The 22,098-nt window shown below is 43.9% G+C and overlaps 1 protein-coding gene across 3 annotated transcripts in view; it reads left to right on the top strand.

Annotated features, from left to right (window-relative positions):
- TEK (TEK receptor tyrosine kinase) overlaps positions 1-19,201 on the top strand; it is a 50,346-nt gene extending 31,145 nt beyond the window's left edge. For 2 of the 3 annotated variants that reach the window (XM_077345243.1, XM_077345241.1), the window contains 14 exons: positions 243-404; positions 1,454-1,588; positions 3,564-3,857; positions 5,610-5,909; positions 7,239-7,396; positions 9,548-9,758; positions 10,644-10,754; positions 12,322-12,512; positions 13,935-14,048; positions 14,815-14,885; positions 17,005-17,045; positions 17,326-17,422; positions 18,166-18,265; positions 18,807-19,201. In XM_077345243.1, coding sequence (XP_077201358.1) covers positions 243-404; positions 1,454-1,588; positions 3,564-3,857; positions 5,610-5,909; positions 7,239-7,396; positions 9,548-9,758; positions 10,644-10,754; positions 12,322-12,512; positions 13,935-14,048; positions 14,815-14,885; positions 17,005-17,045; positions 17,326-17,422; positions 18,166-18,265; positions 18,807-18,881 — 2,060 coding nt within the window. In that variant the 3' untranslated portion in view covers positions 18,882-19,201. The remainder of the gene's footprint in view (positions 1-242; positions 405-1,453; positions 1,589-3,563; positions 3,858-5,609; positions 5,910-7,238; positions 7,397-9,547; positions 9,759-10,643; positions 10,755-12,321; positions 12,513-13,934; positions 14,049-14,814; positions 14,886-17,004; positions 17,046-17,325; positions 17,423-18,165; positions 18,266-18,806) is intronic. The other variant, XM_077345242.1, reaches the window with a different exon arrangement.
- The last annotated feature ends 2,897 nt before the right edge of the window (positions 19,202-22,098 follow it).

Genomic DNA, 22,098 nt, shown 5'->3' on the forward strand with positions numbered 1-22,098 from the left:
TTCCCCTCCCCACAACAGACACCCTGTGGGGTGGGTGAGGCTGAGAGAGCCCTGATATCACTGCTCGGTCAGAACAGCTTTATCAGTGCCATGGTGAGCCCAAGGTCACCCAGCTGGTTGCATGTGGGGGAGCACAGAATCGAACCTGGCCCGCCAGATTAGACGTCTGCACTCCTAACCACTACACCAACCAAAATAACGTTTGCCTAATAATTATGTTGTTTCTCTTTTTTTCTGATCAGTTGTTCCTGTGCCTATAAATGCTCCCAAGTTGGTAGAGAGAGGACATAATTTTCTCATCATTGATGTGAATGCAGGTCAACACACAGGGGATGGACCGATTGTATCAACCAAGATTCTCTACAGACCTGCCACGCGTTATTATCCCTGGAAGTCAATAGAAGGTAAGGGCCAGGCCGATAACTGTTTATTTATCCAAGGACATATCCTATCATAGGATCTAAGACAGTGGTCCCCAATCCCCGGTCCGGAAATCGGTACCGTGGATCAGTTGGTATCGGGCCGCAGCTCCTCCTTGTCCTGCTCCCCGGTTGCTGTCTCAGGGGCTGCCCTGCCACTTTGCCTCCGGCTCACCTTTGGTCCTCTCCAGCGCTCAGGGGAACCGGCAGGAAAGCAAGCAGAGCAGGGGCTCAGGTGTCGGCGTCCCTCGGCAAAAGACTACCCCCCCCCCGCTGGGCCTCAGTAAAATTGTCAAGCGTTGACCGGTCCCCAGTGATAAGAAGGTTGGGGACCACTGATGTAAGACACATCTGAGCTACAGTTATTTCCATGTTCCATGCAGGAGCTCACAGATAAAGAATTCTCAGCCCCCCACAAGGCTTTAATCCTCAGGACTCTTTGGAGGAAGCTATGTCAATGAATGAAGGATAAAACTGATATGCAGACCTCTTCTGAATGGGGTGTTTGTTTGAATGGGCCCTTAAATGTCTAATGTGAGTGGGTTTATGACAGATTATTTCCGCTAGACTAATAGTAATGTTTGCTTTTGGAGGGGGGGGGCTGGAAGGGAGGATTGCAGACTCATAAAACCTAGATTTATTTATTGTATTTATTACATTTTATGCCACCCTCCTAGAAGTGTATAGCTCTGTTTAGGATGCATCTGCTGGCAATGTAAATTCTTCCTTAAAGGCTTTTCAACTTACAATAAATAAATAAAGACTTTAATCTTTTTGATTCACTGATGACTTCTTTGCCCCTATAGCAGTGGTGGTCAAACTGCGGCCCTCCAGATGTCCATGGGCTACAATTCCCATGAGCCCCTGACAGCAAACTACCCCTGCCCTATAGTATGTATGCTGCCATTATTAGAGAAACACACCTCAGAGCAGAACCCCATATGAATGGCTACAAGGGATCAGCTGGTGAAACTCTCCTTCATTCTTTAATAATTTCCAATGTGGGTTTTCCCCCCCTGTGTTCTCAAATACAGTAGCTGAAAAGAACATAAAACTCGACAATCTGGAACCCAAAACAGAATACCAGTTCTGCGTCCAGCTGGCTCGCAGAGGAAATGTGGGAGAAGGACATCCGGGTCCAACGGCCAGTTTCACTACAGCTGCTGTTGGTACGCAGTTCTTTGAGCTTTTTCTATAAGAGGAATATTCATATCACTCTTTCATGTCAAGCTTCATTGTGCATAGGCACGGCTGTTTATGAGGAAATAGCATGTTTCTCCAAAAGTGATGAACCTAATTTAGGGCAGTCTATCTATGGATCTATCTCATTGATCTAGCAAGCTTGCTATTGTGATAGCTACATCCAGTAGAACAGTACATTAGAAAAATGAGAAGTTATATTATAAGGTAGTCACCTTATAATATAAATTGGCCAACCAGCTCTCTAGGTTCTGGGGACTCTGCTATATGCTATAGTCAAATTCAAATTCAAAATGACTATAGCATGTAGGTTACAGTAGGTTACATGTAGATGAGAGATTGGGATGTCCTGCATAATGCAGGGGCTTGGACTAGAAGACCCATGAGGTCCCTTCCAACTCTATTATTCTATGATTCTATGTACAGGGACTCCAGAATCTAGAGAGCTAGTTGGCCAATTTATATTATAAGGTGACTACCATTAATGAAAAATCTGAATGAAAATCTAATAAGAGGGAATCGCCACTGAAGAAAGGGTGTTTACCCTGAATATGGGTATTTTCAATATGGACCCGTTTTGGCTACCTTACAATTTTTTTTGCAAAATATGGACAGTTCAACATTTTTGGTAATAATTTCAACTTATTTTTTGTATTCATACATTTGAAAGAAATAGAATGGACACTGTGAATCATCAGGAATAAATTTATTTTCGCCCTTTCTTTTCTTGTACTTTGCTGAGGTTTGTGGAAAGCGGTTATCACTGTTTTTGGCACCCTTGAAGGATAAGCAGGTGCATTGTCATGATGAAAAAAGATCCCTCTGCACAACTTTCCTGGCCTTTTTCTCGCCAGTACAATTTTCACTTTTCTTAAAATTCTACATAATAAACCCCCGTGATCATCCTGTGTCATTCAAGAAAAGCATTCTGTTTGGAGTAACCCCATTCATGTATGAACTGGAACTCTAGTAGCAAGACTTTTTGACTTACCCTACTACAGTGGTAGAGAGTGTGACACTTCACTAATTGCCTGGCAGGTAGCAAATTCTCAAAAGAGGACACGACACTTTCTTTGGCATTAAATATTGGCCGCAGCCTTTTATTGCCACCCTCAACGGAGGGTTGGCCCAAAACATGCCCGGGTAAGGAAGCCTGACCCCTCAGCTGTCCGGCTGCTTAGCTGTCACTAGCCATGATGCTCAGGGTCCCTGTCCGTATCCCAGCCGGGAGGACAGGTCACGCTGCATCACGGCCCAAGTGTGTGGGAGGGGACCTATTGGGAACCAACGGGCGTCCGCCTCCATTAGGCTTCCCAGCCGCCTGGCCATGGGCCCCTGGCCTCCCAGCTGGGTAGGCCGCGCCCTTCTTGTGGCTGGTCTCTTTAATGAGACACCCTCCCCCAGGGGGTCCCATATGCAAATGGGCCTCCCTGCCAACAGGCTCCTTACCTGGGTTAAACCGCACCTGCGACATTTATATAACCATAAAGCACATACTCAAAAAAGGGAGGGAGGGAGGGTAGCTGTTCCGGCTGCTGATCACGGAGAGGCAGAGCGGCTGCGTGCGAGGCCTTATATAGGCCGCGCTCTGCCCTCTCCACGTGATGCGGGAGCCGCGGCCGAGCCAGAGAGGCACCCCAGCGTCGCTCCTCTTCTGACGCTCCCGCGGCGCCAATTGCAGCCACAGTAAGTCCGTGGCCGCTCATTGTAACTGCTGTGGTCAAAAATCAAGGAGATTGTCAGCATTGGATTGGATCCAGCAAAGCATTTCCAAGGACAGAAGGATTTCTGTCCATGGAGTATGATTTGGTTGCCTCACCAACCACCCCTCATACCTTCTACAGCTCAAATGTCCCTCCCTAAATACTGTCGCTGGGAGACAGGGAACACTTATAATTGTAAGCAGTCCAGGAATATTAAAGTTTCTTCTCTCAACTCTCCAAGGTCTCCCTCCACCAAGCGGTCTCACTCTTGTTCCTAAAAGCACAACAGCCTTACAGTTGTCATGGCAGCCATTTGTTCAGCCCATTGAAGATGACGTCCATGTTGAAGTAGAAATGAAGACTGTGAATTATAGGAATGGAGATAGCACCACTTGCTTTAGTCTGCCAGGAAATGAGTCTCTGCTGAATATTGAGCACTTGGAGCCCAGACGACAGTACATGTTCCGAATCCGTGTGAACAGCAAGTCCCAAGGAGAATGGAGCACCTACCTGTATGCATGGACCTTCAGTGATCGTAAGTGAAAGGATGTTGTTTGTTTGTTTGTTTGTTTTGTTTGTTTGGGTACTTCATCAAAGACTTGTGCAAGAGTTCACATAGTGAAGTAGCAAGTAGTTTTAATAGCGATCTCATGGTTTCTGCTCATGCTAGACATCATGCAAGTTTTTGTACAAGTGAAAAACCACTTTGGATTTGGTTTCACATCAGTAATGCAGCTCTGTAACTCAAGATATAAAACAGCCTTCCAACGTGCAGTTCTGCACATGTCTTCCCCCTTAGTTCTGTCTTGCTAATGGTGGTATTTTCCTTGAGCATGAGGAGCCTTCTGCTGGTAGAATAGAGAGCCAGTGTGGTGCAGTGGTTAAAAAACGGAGGCCTCTAATCCAGAGAACTGGGTTGGATTCCCCACTCTTCCACATGTCACAGTTTTATTAGGGTTGTCACAGTTTATTAGGGTTGTTCTATTAGGGCTAGTCACAGTTTTCTTAGGGTTGTTCTTGCAGAGCAGCTCTCTCAGAACTCTTGCAGAGCAGCTCTCTCAGAACTCTCTCAGTCCCACCTACCTCACAGGTACGTTGTGGGGAAATGAAAGGAAGATTATTGTAATCAACTTTGAGACTCCTTTGGGTAAAAGCCACTGTACTTCTTCTATCAGGTAAAGAGGCACTTCTAGTTTACACAGTTGAAGAGATCCTCCCGCCTACTGTTACTAGAACTAACCCTGCTCTTCTATTTAAAAACAATTCCATGTAAAAAAATTATGAAAAAATATGGATTCATATTATTTATTTATTTATTTATTTATTTATCTATTATATATACTGCCCTCCCCGGGGGTCAGGGCGGTTTACATAAGAACAAACAACAATACATAAAACAATCTATAAACAGGGCAAATTTTGGGGTGGGTCAGGGTTAGCTTAGGTCTGGTTGGGGAGTGGATCCCATGGCTTTTCCTAACCATGTCTCTTATTCTTCCCTAGCCCCAATACTTCCTCTAAACCTAAGCACCCCTAACCTGAGGTTCGGAAGTGGTTAGGTACAGAGGAAGCATTATGGCTACGGTAGACTTAGAGATGTAGTTAGGAATGGCCATCAGATGTATAAATATTTTAACATTATTCTACATCTAAAAATTTGTCAAAATATTAATTCAGATTGGTGCATAATTTTAGTGTTAGTTTATGTGTGCAAATATTTTTACATTATTTTATATGTATTTATTATATTTCTATAAATTTTGTATTCATATTGCAGTTATTTTTAAGAGTTAGTGTTAGGGTTAGCTTAGCAATGGTCCAGAGTGGAGAGTGGTTAGGGAAGAGTTAGATACGCAGTTAGGAACAGCCATGGGATGTCTAAATTTCTTTCTACATTATTTTAATAAATGAATTTGGGGGTCAGGGTCAGTTCAAGAGGTAAAGTTGGGGTTTAGGGCCAGATCAAGAGGTAGTTCTCATTTACACACTTGAAGAGACCCTCCCCCTACTGTTAGCAGAACCAACTCAATCCAGAAACTCCACAGAAATCTATATCACTGTGTCAACATCAATCCAATCGACTCTATTCCTAAAAAGTCATTGAATCAATAGGGACATGTGTAGTATATGATAGCTCTTAAACGGATTACTGAATTCACTGTTGTGAAGTTTAAGTCAGGAAGCCATTCTCAGAAAACCATATCCAGATTCATTATGGATCCTTAAACTCAAGCCTAGGATGAAGAAAGGCTAATTAGAAGAATCACTCATTCTGCTTGTTTGCCAGGAATTCCACCATCGCCCAATAATGTCAGGATTGAAAACATCACAGACTCCTCTGCTATCATCTTTTGGTCAATAGCTGAAGGACACTCCATCTCCTTTATCATGCTCAGCTATAAAATTTATGCCAAGGCTGAGTACAACCACATTGATGTCACAATAAGAAACACCAACATCACTCAGTACCAACTCAAGGGTCTTGAGCCGAACACTGAATATGTGGTTCAGATAAGTGCCTATAACAACGTGGGACAGAGCAACCCAAACCCTTCTTATGAAATGAAAACCTTACCGGAAATGAAAGGTTAGTGTTGAGCGGAGAACTGACTTTCACAGAAACAATGAGCCTATACGATGAGCATTCGTGTGCACGGGCTGGTGGCTGGCCAATAGCTGTGCCAATGAAAAGTTTTGGGTTTGAGAATATGCAGATGTTTTCATAGTCCTGGGCTGCCTCTGATTGATTCAGCGAAAGCACATCCCTCTGACAGCAGCAGCATGTGGGTTGGGAGAATATTATCCTCACACATCTGTTCTTGGTCCACCAGCAGCTGTCACACTCCCCACACTCTGCCGTTCCCACTGTGCTCTTTCACATGGGCATGAGAGTGTCGCATGAGGGTGATTATGCTGCCTACGCTCCCTAACTCTGAAATCTTCCCTTTCCCAGCCTAGTTGTACTGTAAGCATACAGTATGGCTGGGCTGAAAAGAGGAAGGTGCCCTTTAAAAGGCTAAAAGAGTGTGTGGAGGGACAGGGGTGGGTGGGTGGGGGTTGGCAAGGCAGCTTGCTACACATCATTCTGAAATCAGGACTGAATGGTTGTCACAGCTTACCTTCAATCACACAGAAAATATCCTTGTGCTTTAGTGTCAGCTGCTTCCAAAACAGTGCTTTTAAAAACCTTCCCAGCCAATCAAATCTCCAATGGCTTTCCAGAAGTCATGCTTGCGGCAGGACGGTCTCTCCTATTACAACCCAGCAAGCTTCTTACTGTGGGAGGGGGGGAGGGAAGCATGGTGCGAAAGTGCCACGCGTGCGCGTTTTCGGCCGCGCATGCGCATTGCGCGTTTTCGGCCGTGCATGCACAGCATGCGCAGCCGGGCAATCGCCCTCCCTGCTGCTGCCAGTCCCCAGCCTGAAAAAGGTTGGGGACCACTGCCCTAGAGTACAGTAAGGTCTTCCGGCCTAAATCCATCTGGTTAATTCCCATCTGAGAAATAGATACTCTCATACAGCCTGTCTCCTCTCTTTTACAGTAAGGATGTACCATCCAACACAGTAATTCTTTATCATTTTAGAGATACTGTGTGAGTTAAATTTTAATATTTATGTACTGATTGATTGACTGTAAAATTTTAAAATGTCTGTGACCTTCTGTGAGCCCTTTGTGGAGGAGCTTGATAGAAATATGATATTAAATTAAATTTCAATTCAAAGCCCCCACCTGACCATGCCTACTTTATAAAAAAAACACTTGGGGGCATCAGGAAATGTGGTGGCGTGTCTGTGGCCCCCATGGGCCCTAAGCTGGGGGTCCTTGATCTAGGAGAATGAGTGTGAGAGTTCATTCTAGAGGAATTTCTTTCTTTCTTTTTAAACTGAATCAAGAATAACCCATCTGCTCTTACAGTTCCACATGAGTCAAAAGGAGGGAAGATGTTGCTGATTGCTATTCTTGGCTCAGCAGGAATGACTTGTCTAACAATACTGCTGGCCTTTTTCATCATGCTGCAGCTGAAGCGAGCAAATTTCCAACGACGAATGGCCCAGGCATTCCAAAACGTTGTGGTAAGTCCGTGGCCTTTGGTCAATAATATCTGATGTCAAAACAACAAGGAAGGTGCCTCAATTCCAATTCTAATTCGCCCGTCTTGTTTCGAAGAGGGCCCTGCTATTTGGATGGTGACTAGAAATCACCTTGCAGAAACAGAACAGCCTTCCCCCCTGTCTGGGTTACAGGCCTAGACGCAACCTAGAATGTCCCTTGAAGCTCTGTGGGTGACCTTTGCTCTCTTTCAGCCATGAGTGCTATCCTAGCTCCTTGGAAGAACAGCAGGGGGAAAAGGTAATTTTTTTGTGTGGGCAGAGCCCAGCAAGGAGAATTGAACTTTCCCGTTTCCCCTTGCCTGTCAGCAGAGTTTAAGTATGCAAAGGAGGTATGATGTTAAGGAAGAGGAAAGCACCAGCTGTTTAAAGAATAATAGTTGTACTAAGAAGAGAAATAACTTTGTAAAGATAAGAGGAGAGAGAGTCCTAACAGTCTAACTGACTTACTGTTGTTTATCTTTTTTTTAAAAACCATTTTATGGAACGTTTTACACAACCACAAAAAGACACAAACCCTATAAAACACTACCACCAACACCACTTCTATAACCCCCAATAACAAATAATAATGAAGACACCTCCCCCCAAAACTAAAAACATACAATAATAACAAGAACAACAAAAAAACATTTAGAAAAGACCTCCGACCATCTACAAATCAGGTTCTTTAGTTTTCAAATACCACATGCACAAACAATATTATTGGAAATCAAAATTTCACAATTAAATCTTTCACTAACCATTCATAGTTATAATATATATCCTTAATTTAAAATAATAATATGATGAAATACATATTTACATCTAATAAATATTCACTTTAGAATACATTTCATCCTTGTCTTAACTAATTTATTCAATGTAACCAATACTAATACTCTCATTTACCTTATTACTTTTAAGATAATTTACAAATGGCTCCCAGTTTGTTATAAAACTATCTAGCATTTGGTCTCTCATTAATATTGTTAACTTATCTAATTCTGCATACTCCTTAACCTTATCCAACCATTCATTTACACTTTTCATTTTTCCAGTACTGAGCATAAATTATTCTCGCTGCTGAGATCATGTAAAGTAATAGTATTCTCCTTGCTTTTACTATTTCAGGATCCAAAATATTTAATAAATATAATTCTGGTTTAAGTTTCAAGTCAAACTTTGTTATTTTCCGAGTATATTGATGGATCTGTACCCAAAAAGTTCTGGCCTCTGGACATGTCCACCAAAGGTGGTAAAAAGTACCATCAACCAATTTACATTTTGTTGTTTTTCTAGAGGCAATCAGGGAGGAAGTATGTTCAAAGGAGCAGGAAGTCTTCAACTGAGCCAATGAGAACACAGGAGGAGATTATTTGAAAAAATCATCATAATCTAACTATATTAACTACACATCTACAATGCCCCCTGTAGGATACATGTTCCAACATGGCCTATTGCACCCTTTGAAATTTAACCCTAGGAGCCAGGGGGCCCTCTGAGTAAGCGCTGGGTACAATGTGTGTGTGGTGTGTAAGGGAGATCTGCACTGGAAGGAGGCAGTTGCTGAAAATCACTTCCCCTCCTCTGCCAGTAAAAGTACACTGCTGCCAGTGGTTTGGCACCAAGCCATTGCCTTTACACCTAGATGCTCACTTGCAGACAGGAACAGGAAGAGAGACAGTGTGTAACTATGGGCTTTTGACTGGTACAAGGCTGTTTTTGTTATCTTATCTAAGTTAGTATTTAATTGGCTCCTATTCCTGTCCCGTTTCCTAACAAATAGCCCAGTGTGAATATGAGTTATTTCTGAGATGCTGTGATAAAGGAAATACAGAAGCATACATGCCTAATATTGCATAGTAAAGGGATGCTGAATATAATATACCATAATTTCTCTCCAGTGGATTCAAAGGAGTTCATATCATTCTCCCTTCCTCCATTGTATCTTCACAGCAACTCTGTGAGATAGGTTAGGCTGAGATTGGGTGACTGGTCCAATATCTCCCCTCAAGCTACTATTGCAGCCTAAGGATTCGAGACTGGGTCTCCCAGACCACCAGACACTAACCACTTTACCACACTGGTTCTCCTCACTATTCACTGAATGGTTCTTGTTTAACTTTCCCCCAGCGAGATGAACCAGCAGTCCAGTTCAATTCAGGAACTCTTACCCTAAGCCGGAAAGCCAAAAACAGCTCTGGACCAACTATCTACCCAGTTCTAGAGTGGAATGATATCAAATTTCAAGATGTGATTGGAGAAGGCAATTTTGGCCAAGTTCTCAAAGCACGAATCAAGAAGGATGGTTTGCGAATGGATGCAGCCATCAAAAGGATGAAGGGTGAGTAGACCTTCAGAAGGATATGGAGATTTCAGTGATGGGCAAGTGGGAGCATTCTGTATAGTTACCTGTAATCAGCTGACTACATGTTGTATGAAACAGTACAAGTGAAACTGGGAATTTCGAGGCTACTGGTAGGGGGAAGGGACCTTTCCTTTTGAAAGCAAAGTCTTAAAGAATGGACAGATCTACTCTTGGATCTCCAAGAAGTTCATCTAATGTGACCATTAGGTCATCATTAAAACGAACCTTCACATGCAGCCAGCTGGGTGACCTTGGGCTAGTCATGGTTCTCTTAGAGTTGTTCTCACAGTGAAGTGCTGTTATAGCACTCCCTGACCCACCAAGGATCCATTGATACAGGAACAATCTCACCCCCTGGATTTCTTACACAAACTGATTTGAACGATTTGGTATTTATAATACTGATATCAACAAATGTGTCTCCTGTACCTGATGGATTTCTGGATTTCCTGGTGCTGCTCCTGTACATGTTAAATAATAGATTGCCTGTTCGGTCTTATTTTGATGCAGATACAATAATGCATAATGTGAAGCATGCTCATTCAGAAGTAAATCTCATTCTATTCAATGAGATATGTTCCCCAATAAGGAACAAATTATGTCAGATGCAATTTGTGCAGCCAAGTGCCCAGAGGAAACAGGATCCCCTCCTTCCCCCTGTGCCCCAGGACTAATCAGAACGGTGACCCCACAGTGCTTTTAAATGGCATTTGTGTGTGGAACCCACTGCTACAATATGAGTGCCTGTATGTTGGTTGTAATATGTAGTTCTACCCTGAATGTGCTTAGATTGCAGCCTTACCTTACTCTCTCTCTATAAGGTAATTTAAGATTAATCAATAAAGATGTTTTTAATACCAGAATATGCTTCCAAGGATGATCACCGAGATTTTGCTGGAGAACTGGAAGTACTTTGTAAACTTGGGCATCATTCTAACATAATAAACCTCTTGGGAGCATGTGAACATCGAGGTAAGCTTTTCGTCTGGATAAGGTTTGAAAGGGCATTTTGGGAAAGCTGGAAAAGCAGAGTGATGTCCATAGATAACCCTACTGCATGCAAAAAAAGAACAAGGGAAATATGTTTGCCGTTTGATGCATATCCTGTATCCAAAGTTTTAAATAGGGAAGCTTGAATTAAAACAAGGGCTGCAAGTGCCTCCCACCCAACCCATTCTGCTTAAAAGTCTGCATCTGTGGCCTTTTCTGTCTAGTGACAACCCAGCAGTCCCCTTGAGACCGTATGAGTGCAATGCTCTGTGCTTAGAGACTGTGCTTGGAAAACGCTTTGGAATCTTCTGTTGGAGCTGGATGTAGGGACTGCCCTCCTAAGAGGCATGAGCCACTAGGAGCACTTTATATCAATTGTCCATCATGGGCTGTAGCTTCCTATACAGCACAGTGCCCGAGGCTGACTGAAACCTTCCCAAGCCCTAAACAGTTTGGCCATGATATACTGTAGAAACCACCTCTTCCCATATGACCCTTAGGATCTCTGAGATGAATCCATTGATACCACCAGCCAGGTTCAGACAGCTAAGACATGTTCAGCAGTTGCCTTCTAAGCATGGGGCTCATCCCAAAGCTGCTCAAGTTCAAGCAAAGCGTCTCTCACCTGTTTCTGCACCAGAGGCTTCGTGTTAGTCTATAGGATGGAGTTTGAGCCAAGGCACGTTGCTCCACTTCATCCTGCTTCCACACAGGGAGGAGCATTTGGCCTGGTGCACCTCATCCGCCCCAGATTTGTGCTCCTGCATGGGAGCCGGGCAGAGAAGTTCCCAGTGTGGAAACATAGAATCACAGAATTATAGATTCATAGAATCATAGAGTTGGAAGGGACCTCATGGGTCATCTAGTCCAACCCCCTGCACTATGCAGGACACTCACATCCCAATCGCTCATCCACTGTAACTTGCCACCTTCTTAAACCTTCATAGAATCAGCCTCTCTGTCAGATGGCTATCTAGCCTCTGTTTAAAAATTTCCAAAGATGGAAAACCCACCACCTTCTGAGGAGAAGGTTGGAACAGATGTTCAGCAGTGTCAGTAGCAGTATCTTGTGAGAGAGGCAGATAGTAGTGGCCCCTGCAGCTGAGGGGGAAGGACCCGATACCCTTAACCAGGAGGCATTGCATGATGCAGGTGCATGAAGGATGAAGCGCAAAGTATCCACCATGGCTTAACGATCCCGCTACTGAGCACCATCTGGCTCCTAAGAATTTGGGGGCTCTGTTTCCTTTGGTTACCACTAGCCATATGACTAACCTGCTTGGGGCTTAGAGCTAAGTTGTGAATGAATATGGCTGGAACCATTAACAAACTATATCCATAGGCTTGGGGAATATGGGGGAAGAAATAGCCAAAAATGTGTGAAATTGTCTGGTATTCTCAAAGTACAGGACAGGAACTGACCCTCTTTTGGTAAAAATGGATATATTATGTCTGCTCTGGAGCTTGTGACTCCTCCCAACACCCTTGCTCATGGATGTCCTCAGTTTTGCCTGTGTGTTGTGAGCCCATTCTCTCTGTTTTTGAATAGGGTATCTCTATCTTGCTATTGAATACGCTCCTCATGGAAACTTGCTGGACTTCTTGCGGAAGAGTCGGGTCCTAGAGACCGATCCGGCGTTTGCCATTGCTAACAGTACGGCTTCCACGCTGTCCTCCCAGCAGCTGCTTCACTTTGCAGCTGATGTGGCCAGAGGGATGGACTACCTGAGCCAAAAACAGGTCAGCCACTTTTGGTTCGCCCCCCCCCCCATACTCACACACAAACTCAAAGAGTTATCCATTGATGCCATGATGCCAAGAACCTTGAGAGGTACATTTAAAGCTTCACTACGCCAGGGGTGACCAGTGCTCCACCCTGACATTTGTTTCCAGAGCTCAAGCTGGGAACTTACAAAACAGGAAGAGCTTAATGTGCCCCTGAGTATGTGCAATTATCCTCACTGCTACCAAGAATTAAAGAGAGCCCACATTTACCAGGGCTGGGAGGAAAGGGCTTCCCAGATGACACGTAGAAGAAGAAGAGGAGCTATTTTTGTACCCCCATTCTCCACTGCCCAAAGGAGTCTCAAAGCAGCTTACAATTGCCTTCCCTTCCTCTCCCCACAACAGACACCCTGTGAGGCAGTTGAGGCCGAGAGAGCTCTGAGAGAACTGTGACTGGCCCAAGGTCACCCAGCTGGCTGCACGTGGAGGAGGAGTAGGGAATCAAACCTGACTCACCAGATTAGAGGCCGCCACTCTTAACCAGTACACGGAACTACCTCTCTCTGAACTGTCTCCTTCAAAGCAGGCTTGTACAGGCACTGTACAGAGCAGGGCTGCCAGAAGTCAGTCCAGAGATCATCCCAGTGTCTTTAGATTTACTACGGAAAGGGAAGGACAGTGTTAGTTTCTTCCAATTCGTTTCAAGGGAGATGGCAGATGAAAGACTTAAGGGTCGGTGGGGTTAACAATGGGAGAAGCCCCCATTGCCCCATTCCCTGATTCAGAAGCTGATTTGAAAACCCTAGGTTGCAATCTAGGGATTAAACTGCTGAACGAGACATCTAAAAGTCATATATTCAGTATTCATTATGTACATTTGTATGGAGCCCTTCCTCCAAGGTGCTCAGGGCAGTGTACATGGTCTGCCTTCCATTATATCCTCACAAGGGCTCTGTGAGACAGGTGAGGTTGAGAACGAGCAACAGCAGTGGCCCAGCAGTGGCAAACAGATGCAGGATTTGAATCTGGTCTACTCCATCTTGGCCCAACACCCTAACAGCTACATGCTAACTCCAGGTACCTCCTGGCTGATTTTTTAAAAATCTAGCTTCCCAGGCCATAGTGCTTCTTGTTTATCCATTGCACTGGATGCCAAAGGTTCTTGAAATAAGAAGATAGTTAAATTTAGCAGTTCCTTCTGTTGTATTTCACTTTTCTTGGCTATGTGGGCCTTATCAAGTGTTTTGATATTGTTCAACTTACAGAAAACATTCCCTTTGAATTGTCTTCCTAGTTTTTCCAGTAGCAAGTCAATATCAGGGGAGGACCTCAGGGGAGGGCGGTATATAAATATAATTAATTAATAAGTATAAATAGTATACATATTAGATGTAAGGTGCAAGCTAAGATCCAGAATTTAATTTCTTTTTTCTTTAGTTTATCCATCGGGATCTGGCAGCAAGAAATATCTTGGTTGGAGAAAACTATGTTGCAAAAATTGCAGATTTTGGGTTGTCTAGAGGCCAAGAGGTTTACGTTAAGAAGACTATGGTAAGAGCTAAAAGAAAAATTTTCTCCCCCTGCCTTTTGTTTTTTTTGGAGGGGTCTGTGGTGGGATAGGTTTTTTGAGAGGGGCTGGGAAGGTTGCTGTAGCAGTTGCGGAGTTGGCAGCTCTCCTTTTAACCTTAGCTTGGGGGCTTATGACACCTGCCCAAGGTAGGTTAGAGCCAGAAGACATTAGTTTCCACCATCCCCCCAAAAAGCCCTTTTTTCAAAGGCAGAATTATGGAGAAGGAAGTGAGAGAGAGGAAGGCATACAGTGAGCCCTTTCAGAAGTGGGTTCCCCTGTGTTTTGGTGATGGGTTGATGGCTCTCCATGTCAACTCAGCTGCCTCCCTGGCTCCATCCCACACTAGGGGGGGGACATTAATGATTAAATGAATGACTGAGAGACATTAACTGATAGGGTATAAAAAACGAACACTTTAAATGCCTGGCAGTACTGAAGGGCAGAGAACTACTAAATGTGCAGCATAGATGGCTACCCAGCAATAGATGCAGCTTGAAGAATCTCTCCATACAATTAAAAAAAACAAGCCCAGCATGAAACTGACCAATCTGGAGAGACCAACAATGTGGGACAACAACAAAAAACAGTGCTGCTGCAACACTATCTGCTTTTTTCCATTGGGGTGCAGAACACATACTCTGTGATTCCCAAGACAGGTGTTCTGTATTGAGGAGTGTTGTGCACACACGTTATCAGCATCGCTTGCTATGAGATATTGTACTACAATTAGAATTTTTGTCTTTCTAGGGAAGGCTTCCAGTGAGATGGATGGCAATTGAGTCCCTAAACTACAGTGTGTATACAACAAACAGTGATGTGTAAGTGGGTTTTATAGTTTTCTAAATCCTTTCATAATTGTTTCTTCAGGTCAGTGTTACAGACAGGCATTTTTGGGCTTTGACCATGCACAGTGAGGATAAAGATAATGGTTAAAAAAGGGCACAGAAGTGAAAGGAAAAATAAAAATCAATTAAGAATGGCACAAAGATTTGTGTTTTGTAAATCTGGTGGAAAAGTTTGATTAGCACTTGTAGGATATCAATTTGAGAAAGAAAGAAACAGAATGCAGGTTTCACACAGACTTTGATCTGGAAACTGCAACTGGTCCAGAATGCAGCTGCCAGGGTCCACACAGCAACACCTTGAAGGTCCCACATTCAGCCCATTCTCTAGCAGCTGCACTGGCTTCCAGTTGAATTCCGGATCAGACTTAAGGTTCAAAGCCATATGTGGTCTGGGCCCAGTGTACCTGAGGGATCGCCTCTCTGCTTACACCCCCCAAAGAGCCTTACGCTCTAGCTATTCCAACTTCCTGGTGATCCCTGGCCCCAGGGAAGCTCGCTTGGCGTCAACCAGGACCAGAGCTTTCTCCATCTTGGCCCCCATCTGGTGGAACGAGCTCCCAGAGGAGATCAGGGCCCTGATGGACCTTGAACAGTTCCGCAGGGCCTGCAAAAGGGAGCTCCTCCATCAGGCATTTGGTTGAGGTCAACCTGTACCATCACTTCCCAAGGGCCCTCTTCCTGAGCTCCCTCCTACAGCACCCACTGCAGTTCTGCCCAACCCACTGGGCTAGTTTGGTGTAGTGGTTAGGAGTGCAGACTTCTAATCTGGCATGCCAGGTTCGATTCTGCGCTCCCCCACATGCAGCCAGCTGGGTGACCTTGGGCTTGCCACGGCACTGATAAAACTGTTCTGACCGAGCAGTGATATCAGCGCTCTCTCAGCCTCACCCACCCCACAGGGTGTCTGTTGTGTGGAGAGGAAAGGGAAGGCGACTGTAAGCCGCTTTGAGCCTCCTTCGGGTAGGGAAAAGCGGCATATAAGAACCAACTCTTCTTCTTCTTCTTCTTCTTCTTCTTCTATCAGATTGAGTTACTTCAATGTTTAATTTTTCTAAGGTTCCATGTTGCTTGTTGTTTCACTTCATCCATTATTGTTAATCTAAATTATCTCTACTGTTTCTGTTCTCTTTTATGTGAACCGCCCTGAGCCTTCGAAGAGGGCGGTATACAAATAAATGAATGAATGAATGAATGAATAAATGAATAAATGAATAAATGAATAAATGAATAAATGAATAAATGAATAAATGAATAAATGAATAAATGAATAAATGAATGAATAAGTGTAAAGTTCAATGTATTATCCCTAGCCAATCTCTGGCAATATCATTTGTTTTTAAAAAGTGTGTGTTCTCTTACTGTTCATTTGGACAATGGAGGTTTCATTCCTGCTAAAGTTCATTATAAGTAGTTAGGCAGCATCTATAAGCAGGACGGTTGAAGGATTCTCCTCCTCAAATTATACACTTTGACACCCATGAGGGCTATTTTGGCTTAGGCAGAGAGGATTCCTATGTTTCTCACTGGGATAAATTGGTTGAACAATGACTAGAGTTCCTCAGTATTTCCTTGGACTTTAGCATTCTCATGGCTTCCTGTCTGGTAACTGAATAAAGAAAGATCTGTTGGTTTGATTATAACAGTATCAGCTGTAGAACTCAATGTGTTTGTGCTACTCAGTTTGCTGCTATTCTTCTACCTGGAGAGCTTTCCGATTACTGCTCATATTTGACTACTCCTTGCCATGACGTGCCTTTATGCCTTCCCATCTAGAATTTTTATCCTAATATAGCATGTAACTGTGGTGTAGGTAGTGTAGACTAGACGCCCTTTATCACGTGACCTTTCAATGTAATTACTTTTTCTGATTATTTAATATTATTTTGCATGCCATTATCTATCATCTGTATCATTGAAAAATAGTTTTTACTGGCATCATGAGTACCAGAACAGGTTTGGGTTGGTTGTCAGAAACAAGTATAATTTCAGATGCCTGCCTGTCCATACAGCATGAAGTTTTCGTAATACATTTAGTCCTTCTAAAGACAAATTAAAGACAAGGTGCTAATGGCACTTCTTTTCCCATTTGCAGGTGGTCCTATGGTGTGCTGTTATGGGAAATAGTTAGCTTAGGTAAGTATCCATTTCTAGAATGATTATTTCAGTGAAGGACCGAAGAAGAGCTTTGCTGGAAAGGACAAAGAACTTATCTAGTCGAATGTCCTATTCCAACATCTGCCAATTGTATGTTCTAGAGAAGTCCACATGCAGAACATGAAGGCTACAGCCCCACCCAGCTGCTTCCTCCCCAGCATCACTGATATTTTTACAAGGCATTTGATCACACTGTCACTTATTACAGTACAAAACAAAACAAAAAAATGCTTAAGCATCACTAAATGCTCTGTTCTAGGTGGAACACCGTACTGTGGGATGACTTGTGCAGAGCTCTACGAGAAGTTACCCCAAGGATACCGATTGGAGAAGCCTCTCAACTGTGATGATGAGGTGTAAGTAATTTGACTTTCTTTACACTTTCTTTTGCTGATGGAATTTTTAGAAATACCCCAACCACATTAATGTAGTTGAGAAGAGGGAAGATTACTTCAGGTTATTGAAAAGGTATATATACAAAAATACAATATACTTCAGCTTGGTGTAGTGGTTAAGAGTGGCAGCTTCTAATCTGGCAAGCCGGGTTTGTTTACCCACTCCTCCGCATGCAGCCAGCTGGGTGACCTTGGGCTTATTACAGCTGTTCTGACCGAGCAGTAATATCAGGGCTCTCTCAGCCTCACTTACCTCACAGGGTGTCTGTTGTGGGGAAAGGAAAGGGTAGAGAAAAGTGGTAGAGAAAAGCAGCATATAAAAACAAACTCTTCTTTGGTACATTTTGTTTTAAGAGCAGGAAACCAGGGCTCATTTCACACATGTAGGATAATACATAAATCTACTTCTAAATCTACTTCTAAAGTGCATTGAAAGTGCACTAACCATTGTGCAGAATAGGTCCAGCAAAGAAGTAAAATTCTATAATTTAGAGGAGAACATAATTTCTTCTATGAGCCTTATTTAAAAGTGTTGCAACAGGATGAATTTTGAGGTCTTTGAGAAAGACTGTTTTTTTATACTCAAGAGTCTCATTGGTCATCAGATTTTCTGAAGAATCACACGTTTAAAGCAAGCTGTCAGTAAGTATGTTAATTCCTAAATATGCTATTGTGTCTAATGGTAAGTCTTCCTCCACCTTCAGTTATGACCTGATGAGACAATGCTGGAGAGAGAAGCCTTATGAGAGGCCATCATTTGCTCAGATACTTGTATCATTGAACAGGATGCTGGAAGAAAGAAAGGTATGAATGACAATAATGAATACTCTCAGCCCTGGCTACAGAGTTCCTTTTGTGACATGGTTGCCAGGAAAAGCCATTGGCTTAGATGCCACAGCACATCTCTGCTGATGGAAGGGATTGTTGTCAACAGACTGGGACCTCCCCACTTTTCCTGGCCAGCAGCCTTGGAGGCAATGCACTCTCTCCCCACTCCTGCCCCCAAACATCATGATGGGAGAGTTGGAAGTGCAGCAAGAGGGGAATGGGTAAAAACTGTCCCTTCCTTCAATAGAAATTTCGCACAAGATCCAATATCTTGTCCCATAGGCAGCTTTATAGATGGTCTACACATCAGCTGGGTAGCTTGGCTTGTGCAGATGTCATTTCTCATGAGGATTTATTCTGATGGGTTAGCTAAATGATGTTTCATGTATCACCACTGGGTCATGTCTAGGATGTTTCAAGATAAAGGAAAAGAGATGGCCTAAAATTCCATGCAATGATGAGAACTCACATTGGTTTCTGTGAAATAAAACATGTTTTGCTTATCATTTTCTTCCAGACGTATGTGAACACTACCCTATATGAGAAGTTCACCTATGCAGGCATTGATTGTTCTGCTGAAGAAGCTGCTTAGAACAGAAGCTTCATTTATTTATCAGTTTAAGCACCCAAAGACCTTGATCTTCTGGGACACAAAACATACAATGATGTATAAATGGCATATCGTGCTCTGTACAGGAACTTTTATCTACGCATCAGTAACTTACAGTGAGTTCTGTCTCAATATCCTGTAGGACTGTGTACATAAATGTGTGTTTGTGTGTGTGTGTGTGAGAGAGAGAGAGAGAAAGAGAGAACGAGAGTGCATATATACATGCACACACTTGGATAGACGTATATATGCTTCTTGGAGTGAGAAAAAGAGTTGAAATAAATATGTTGTTCTACATTTCACAATTATTGATTTGTTTCTAAAAAAAACTGGATCCAGTGGAATCCCATGGAGCGTCTGCATGGTGAAATATTGGAGACAGTACCCAAGGGAGAAGACTCAAATAACACATGAACACAAATAACACAAACATCAAGCTCAGTGTAAAAATATAAACTAAGTAATTGTGAATTTATTGTTTTTTAATAGGTCCAAAATCTGTGGCTAAAATAGGTTGCATCCGTCTGCCCAGGGCAGCCTTGACATGAAACAATGACCACAGCCCCAGTCAATATTGTGACCTAGGAATCCAAAGTACAAAGCCAAAGTAATCTCATATCTCTTATAAAACTGAGAAATATTATTTATTTGATTTGATGGTCCGTGGTTCATGAATGGGGCATACCACGAATCTAACAATGTTATACCAGTTCATGTTCATCCCTAGTGGTGATAAAGGCAGTGTCTCAATGAGCTAAACAAATCATAAATGTAGCTGATGATGTGTGGAAGCAGATAAAAGGTAAGTAGATTTGCTGGATGGGAAGGAGAGAAGGAAACAAGAAAATGGGTCTTTTACTTGTATCAATTGAGCATATAGTAAAAATGTGGATAGAAAAATAGAAAGAGCAAGACCATATACAGACAAGTGGAATTTCATTAAAATTTAGGTGAACCCTCAGGTTTACAAAAAAAGAAAAAAAGGGGGGAGGGGAGAGGAGAGGAATGACAGAGGTTTATAAACCCCCAAAACTAAAAGGGCAAACAAGAGAACTTGTGATGACATGTCACAAGATCAGCCACCAACTTGGGAGTTGCTTAGAAATCCCAGGATGAATTGGACAGAGGCGGTCCGCAAGGAAAAAAGACAGCAGTCAAGGGAAGCAAGCGATGACTCCCAGTGATCACTGGACCAGCTGATGCTTAGCAGCCTCCCCCAGTCAATGGGCACTACTTCAAGGTAATAGCTGGTGGGCACAGAGCATCAACCCTGTTTGGGGTGTGAAGACAGCTGTGGCTGGCCACTCCATCTCACTCCATCTCAAGCACAGTATCTGCCTCCTCCAACTGTCTTTTCTCCCTCCTGGTGACAAGGAAGGACTGGGGTCTGGAAGATAAACTGAGGAAAGGGAGTCGGTGAGAGGACAAGGAGGAAGTGGTCACTCTCCTGCCACAAAAAGCTTTAAGGGACTATAATGTGCAACTGAGCCTTCGGGGAGGGCGGTATATAAATCTAAATAAATAAATAAATAAATAAATAAACTGATGAATTATAACATTTTCTTACATCCCTGCTTAGATTTCCTTAAGTAATTTTATTTGGTAGTAACTGAATAGGACCTCTTTTGTAAAAACTTCACAGTGTTCTTAAAATGTCATATCACAATTTTAGTGCAGTAGCAGTGGATTTTATTGTATTGGCTAAAGGCCTTCACAATGAAATAAAAATCTTAAACCATGGTCCGTATAAATAAAAGCGATAAGGCATCCTGGGAGGAGATGGTGTTAAAGGTTATGGGCCAATCAGGTCTATCATTGGTACCTGTAGGCCTCTGATTGGCCGTCCATGGCTGCCCAATCAGATTAAAACTCCCACCCATAATAGTCTTCCCAGAATTCTGCCTCTGGCCCCTCTCCTGAGGTGAGTGAGCTGCCAAGGGTGCCTGGGGGCAATTTGGCTTCACCCTCCTGAGGTGATGGCTCCTGCCTACAGAGCTTAGGGAAGCTAGCATGTGTTTTTCTGAGAGGAAGCACCCACCCCACCCAACCCCAACTGCCACCTTCCCCCTCTTACAGACCGTGGGGCACACCAGCCGCTAGGCTGTCCCTCCCGCCTGCCTGACATGGAGACTGCCAGCACCTGCCTCCACGCCGCCTCTCGCCAACTCTGAGACACGGCTGCAGGACTAGAAAATCTCAGCGGCCTGACCTAAACCACAAACAGAGGGGAGGGCCAGGGGAGGAGCCCCAGGGAAAGGATGCTTTGAAGGGAGAACTCTCTGGTACTATAATTGGGGATGCCAGTCTCCAAGTAGGACCTGGTAATCCCTTATAATTACAGCTCCAGACTAAAGAGATGCCTAGAAATGGATGCTTTGAAGGGAGAACTCTCTGGTACTATATTGGGGATGCCAGTTTCTAGGTGGGACCTGGGGATCCCTTATAATTAGAGGTCCAGGGATGCCATCCTCCAGAGCTGCTTGGGAGCAGCTTCTAACCCCAGGGCAACTCACTGGTGCAGTCTGTGCTTCATCCCACCCCACATCTACACCCCGGGCAACACACTGGGGCAGTCTGTTCTTCACCCCACCCCACCCCACCCCCAACCCATTGGGGCAGTCTGTGCTTCACCTTACCCCACCCTATACACCAGGGCAAGTCACTGGGGCAGGCTATCCTTCTCCTGTAATTATCAGGGATCCCCAAGTCCCACCTGGAAATTGGAATCCCAAATTATAGTACCAGAGAGTTCTCCTTCATAGCATCCATTTTGTCTAGGGGAACTAATGTCTTAAGTCTGGAGCTGTAATTCTAGGCAGGGGCGGATTTTCCTATAGGTTAACTAGGCTTCAGCCTAGGACCTCAAGATCAAGAAGGGCCTATATTGCATATATATTTTTTATAAAGCAGTAAGGGCCCCGAGGGTGTGCCCTGTCTGGGATGACAAAAGGTGCTGATTGGTTCCTTCCCCCGGAGTGACAATCCAAGGGCCCAATCGGCAGGCACTTTGCGCCTGCTGATGGGCCCTCCAATTGTCACTCCGGCGATTGGTCCCTTGGTGCCAGACTGACGAATCGGGAGGCGTGAAGCTCCTCCCTACCCGCCCCCCAAAGTCAGCCACCTTCAGCTGACCACCGCCATTACCAGCCTGCCCGCGGACAAGACAGGTATGCTGTGGGCCTCGGCCGGAAGGCGGCGA

This window comes from Paroedura picta, chromosome 7 (genome assembly GCF_049243985.1).
Source record: "Paroedura picta isolate Pp20150507F chromosome 7, Ppicta_v3.0, whole genome shotgun sequence".
In the NCBI taxonomy this organism is placed as follows: Eukaryota; Metazoa; Chordata; class Lepidosauria; order Squamata; family Gekkonidae; genus Paroedura; species Paroedura picta.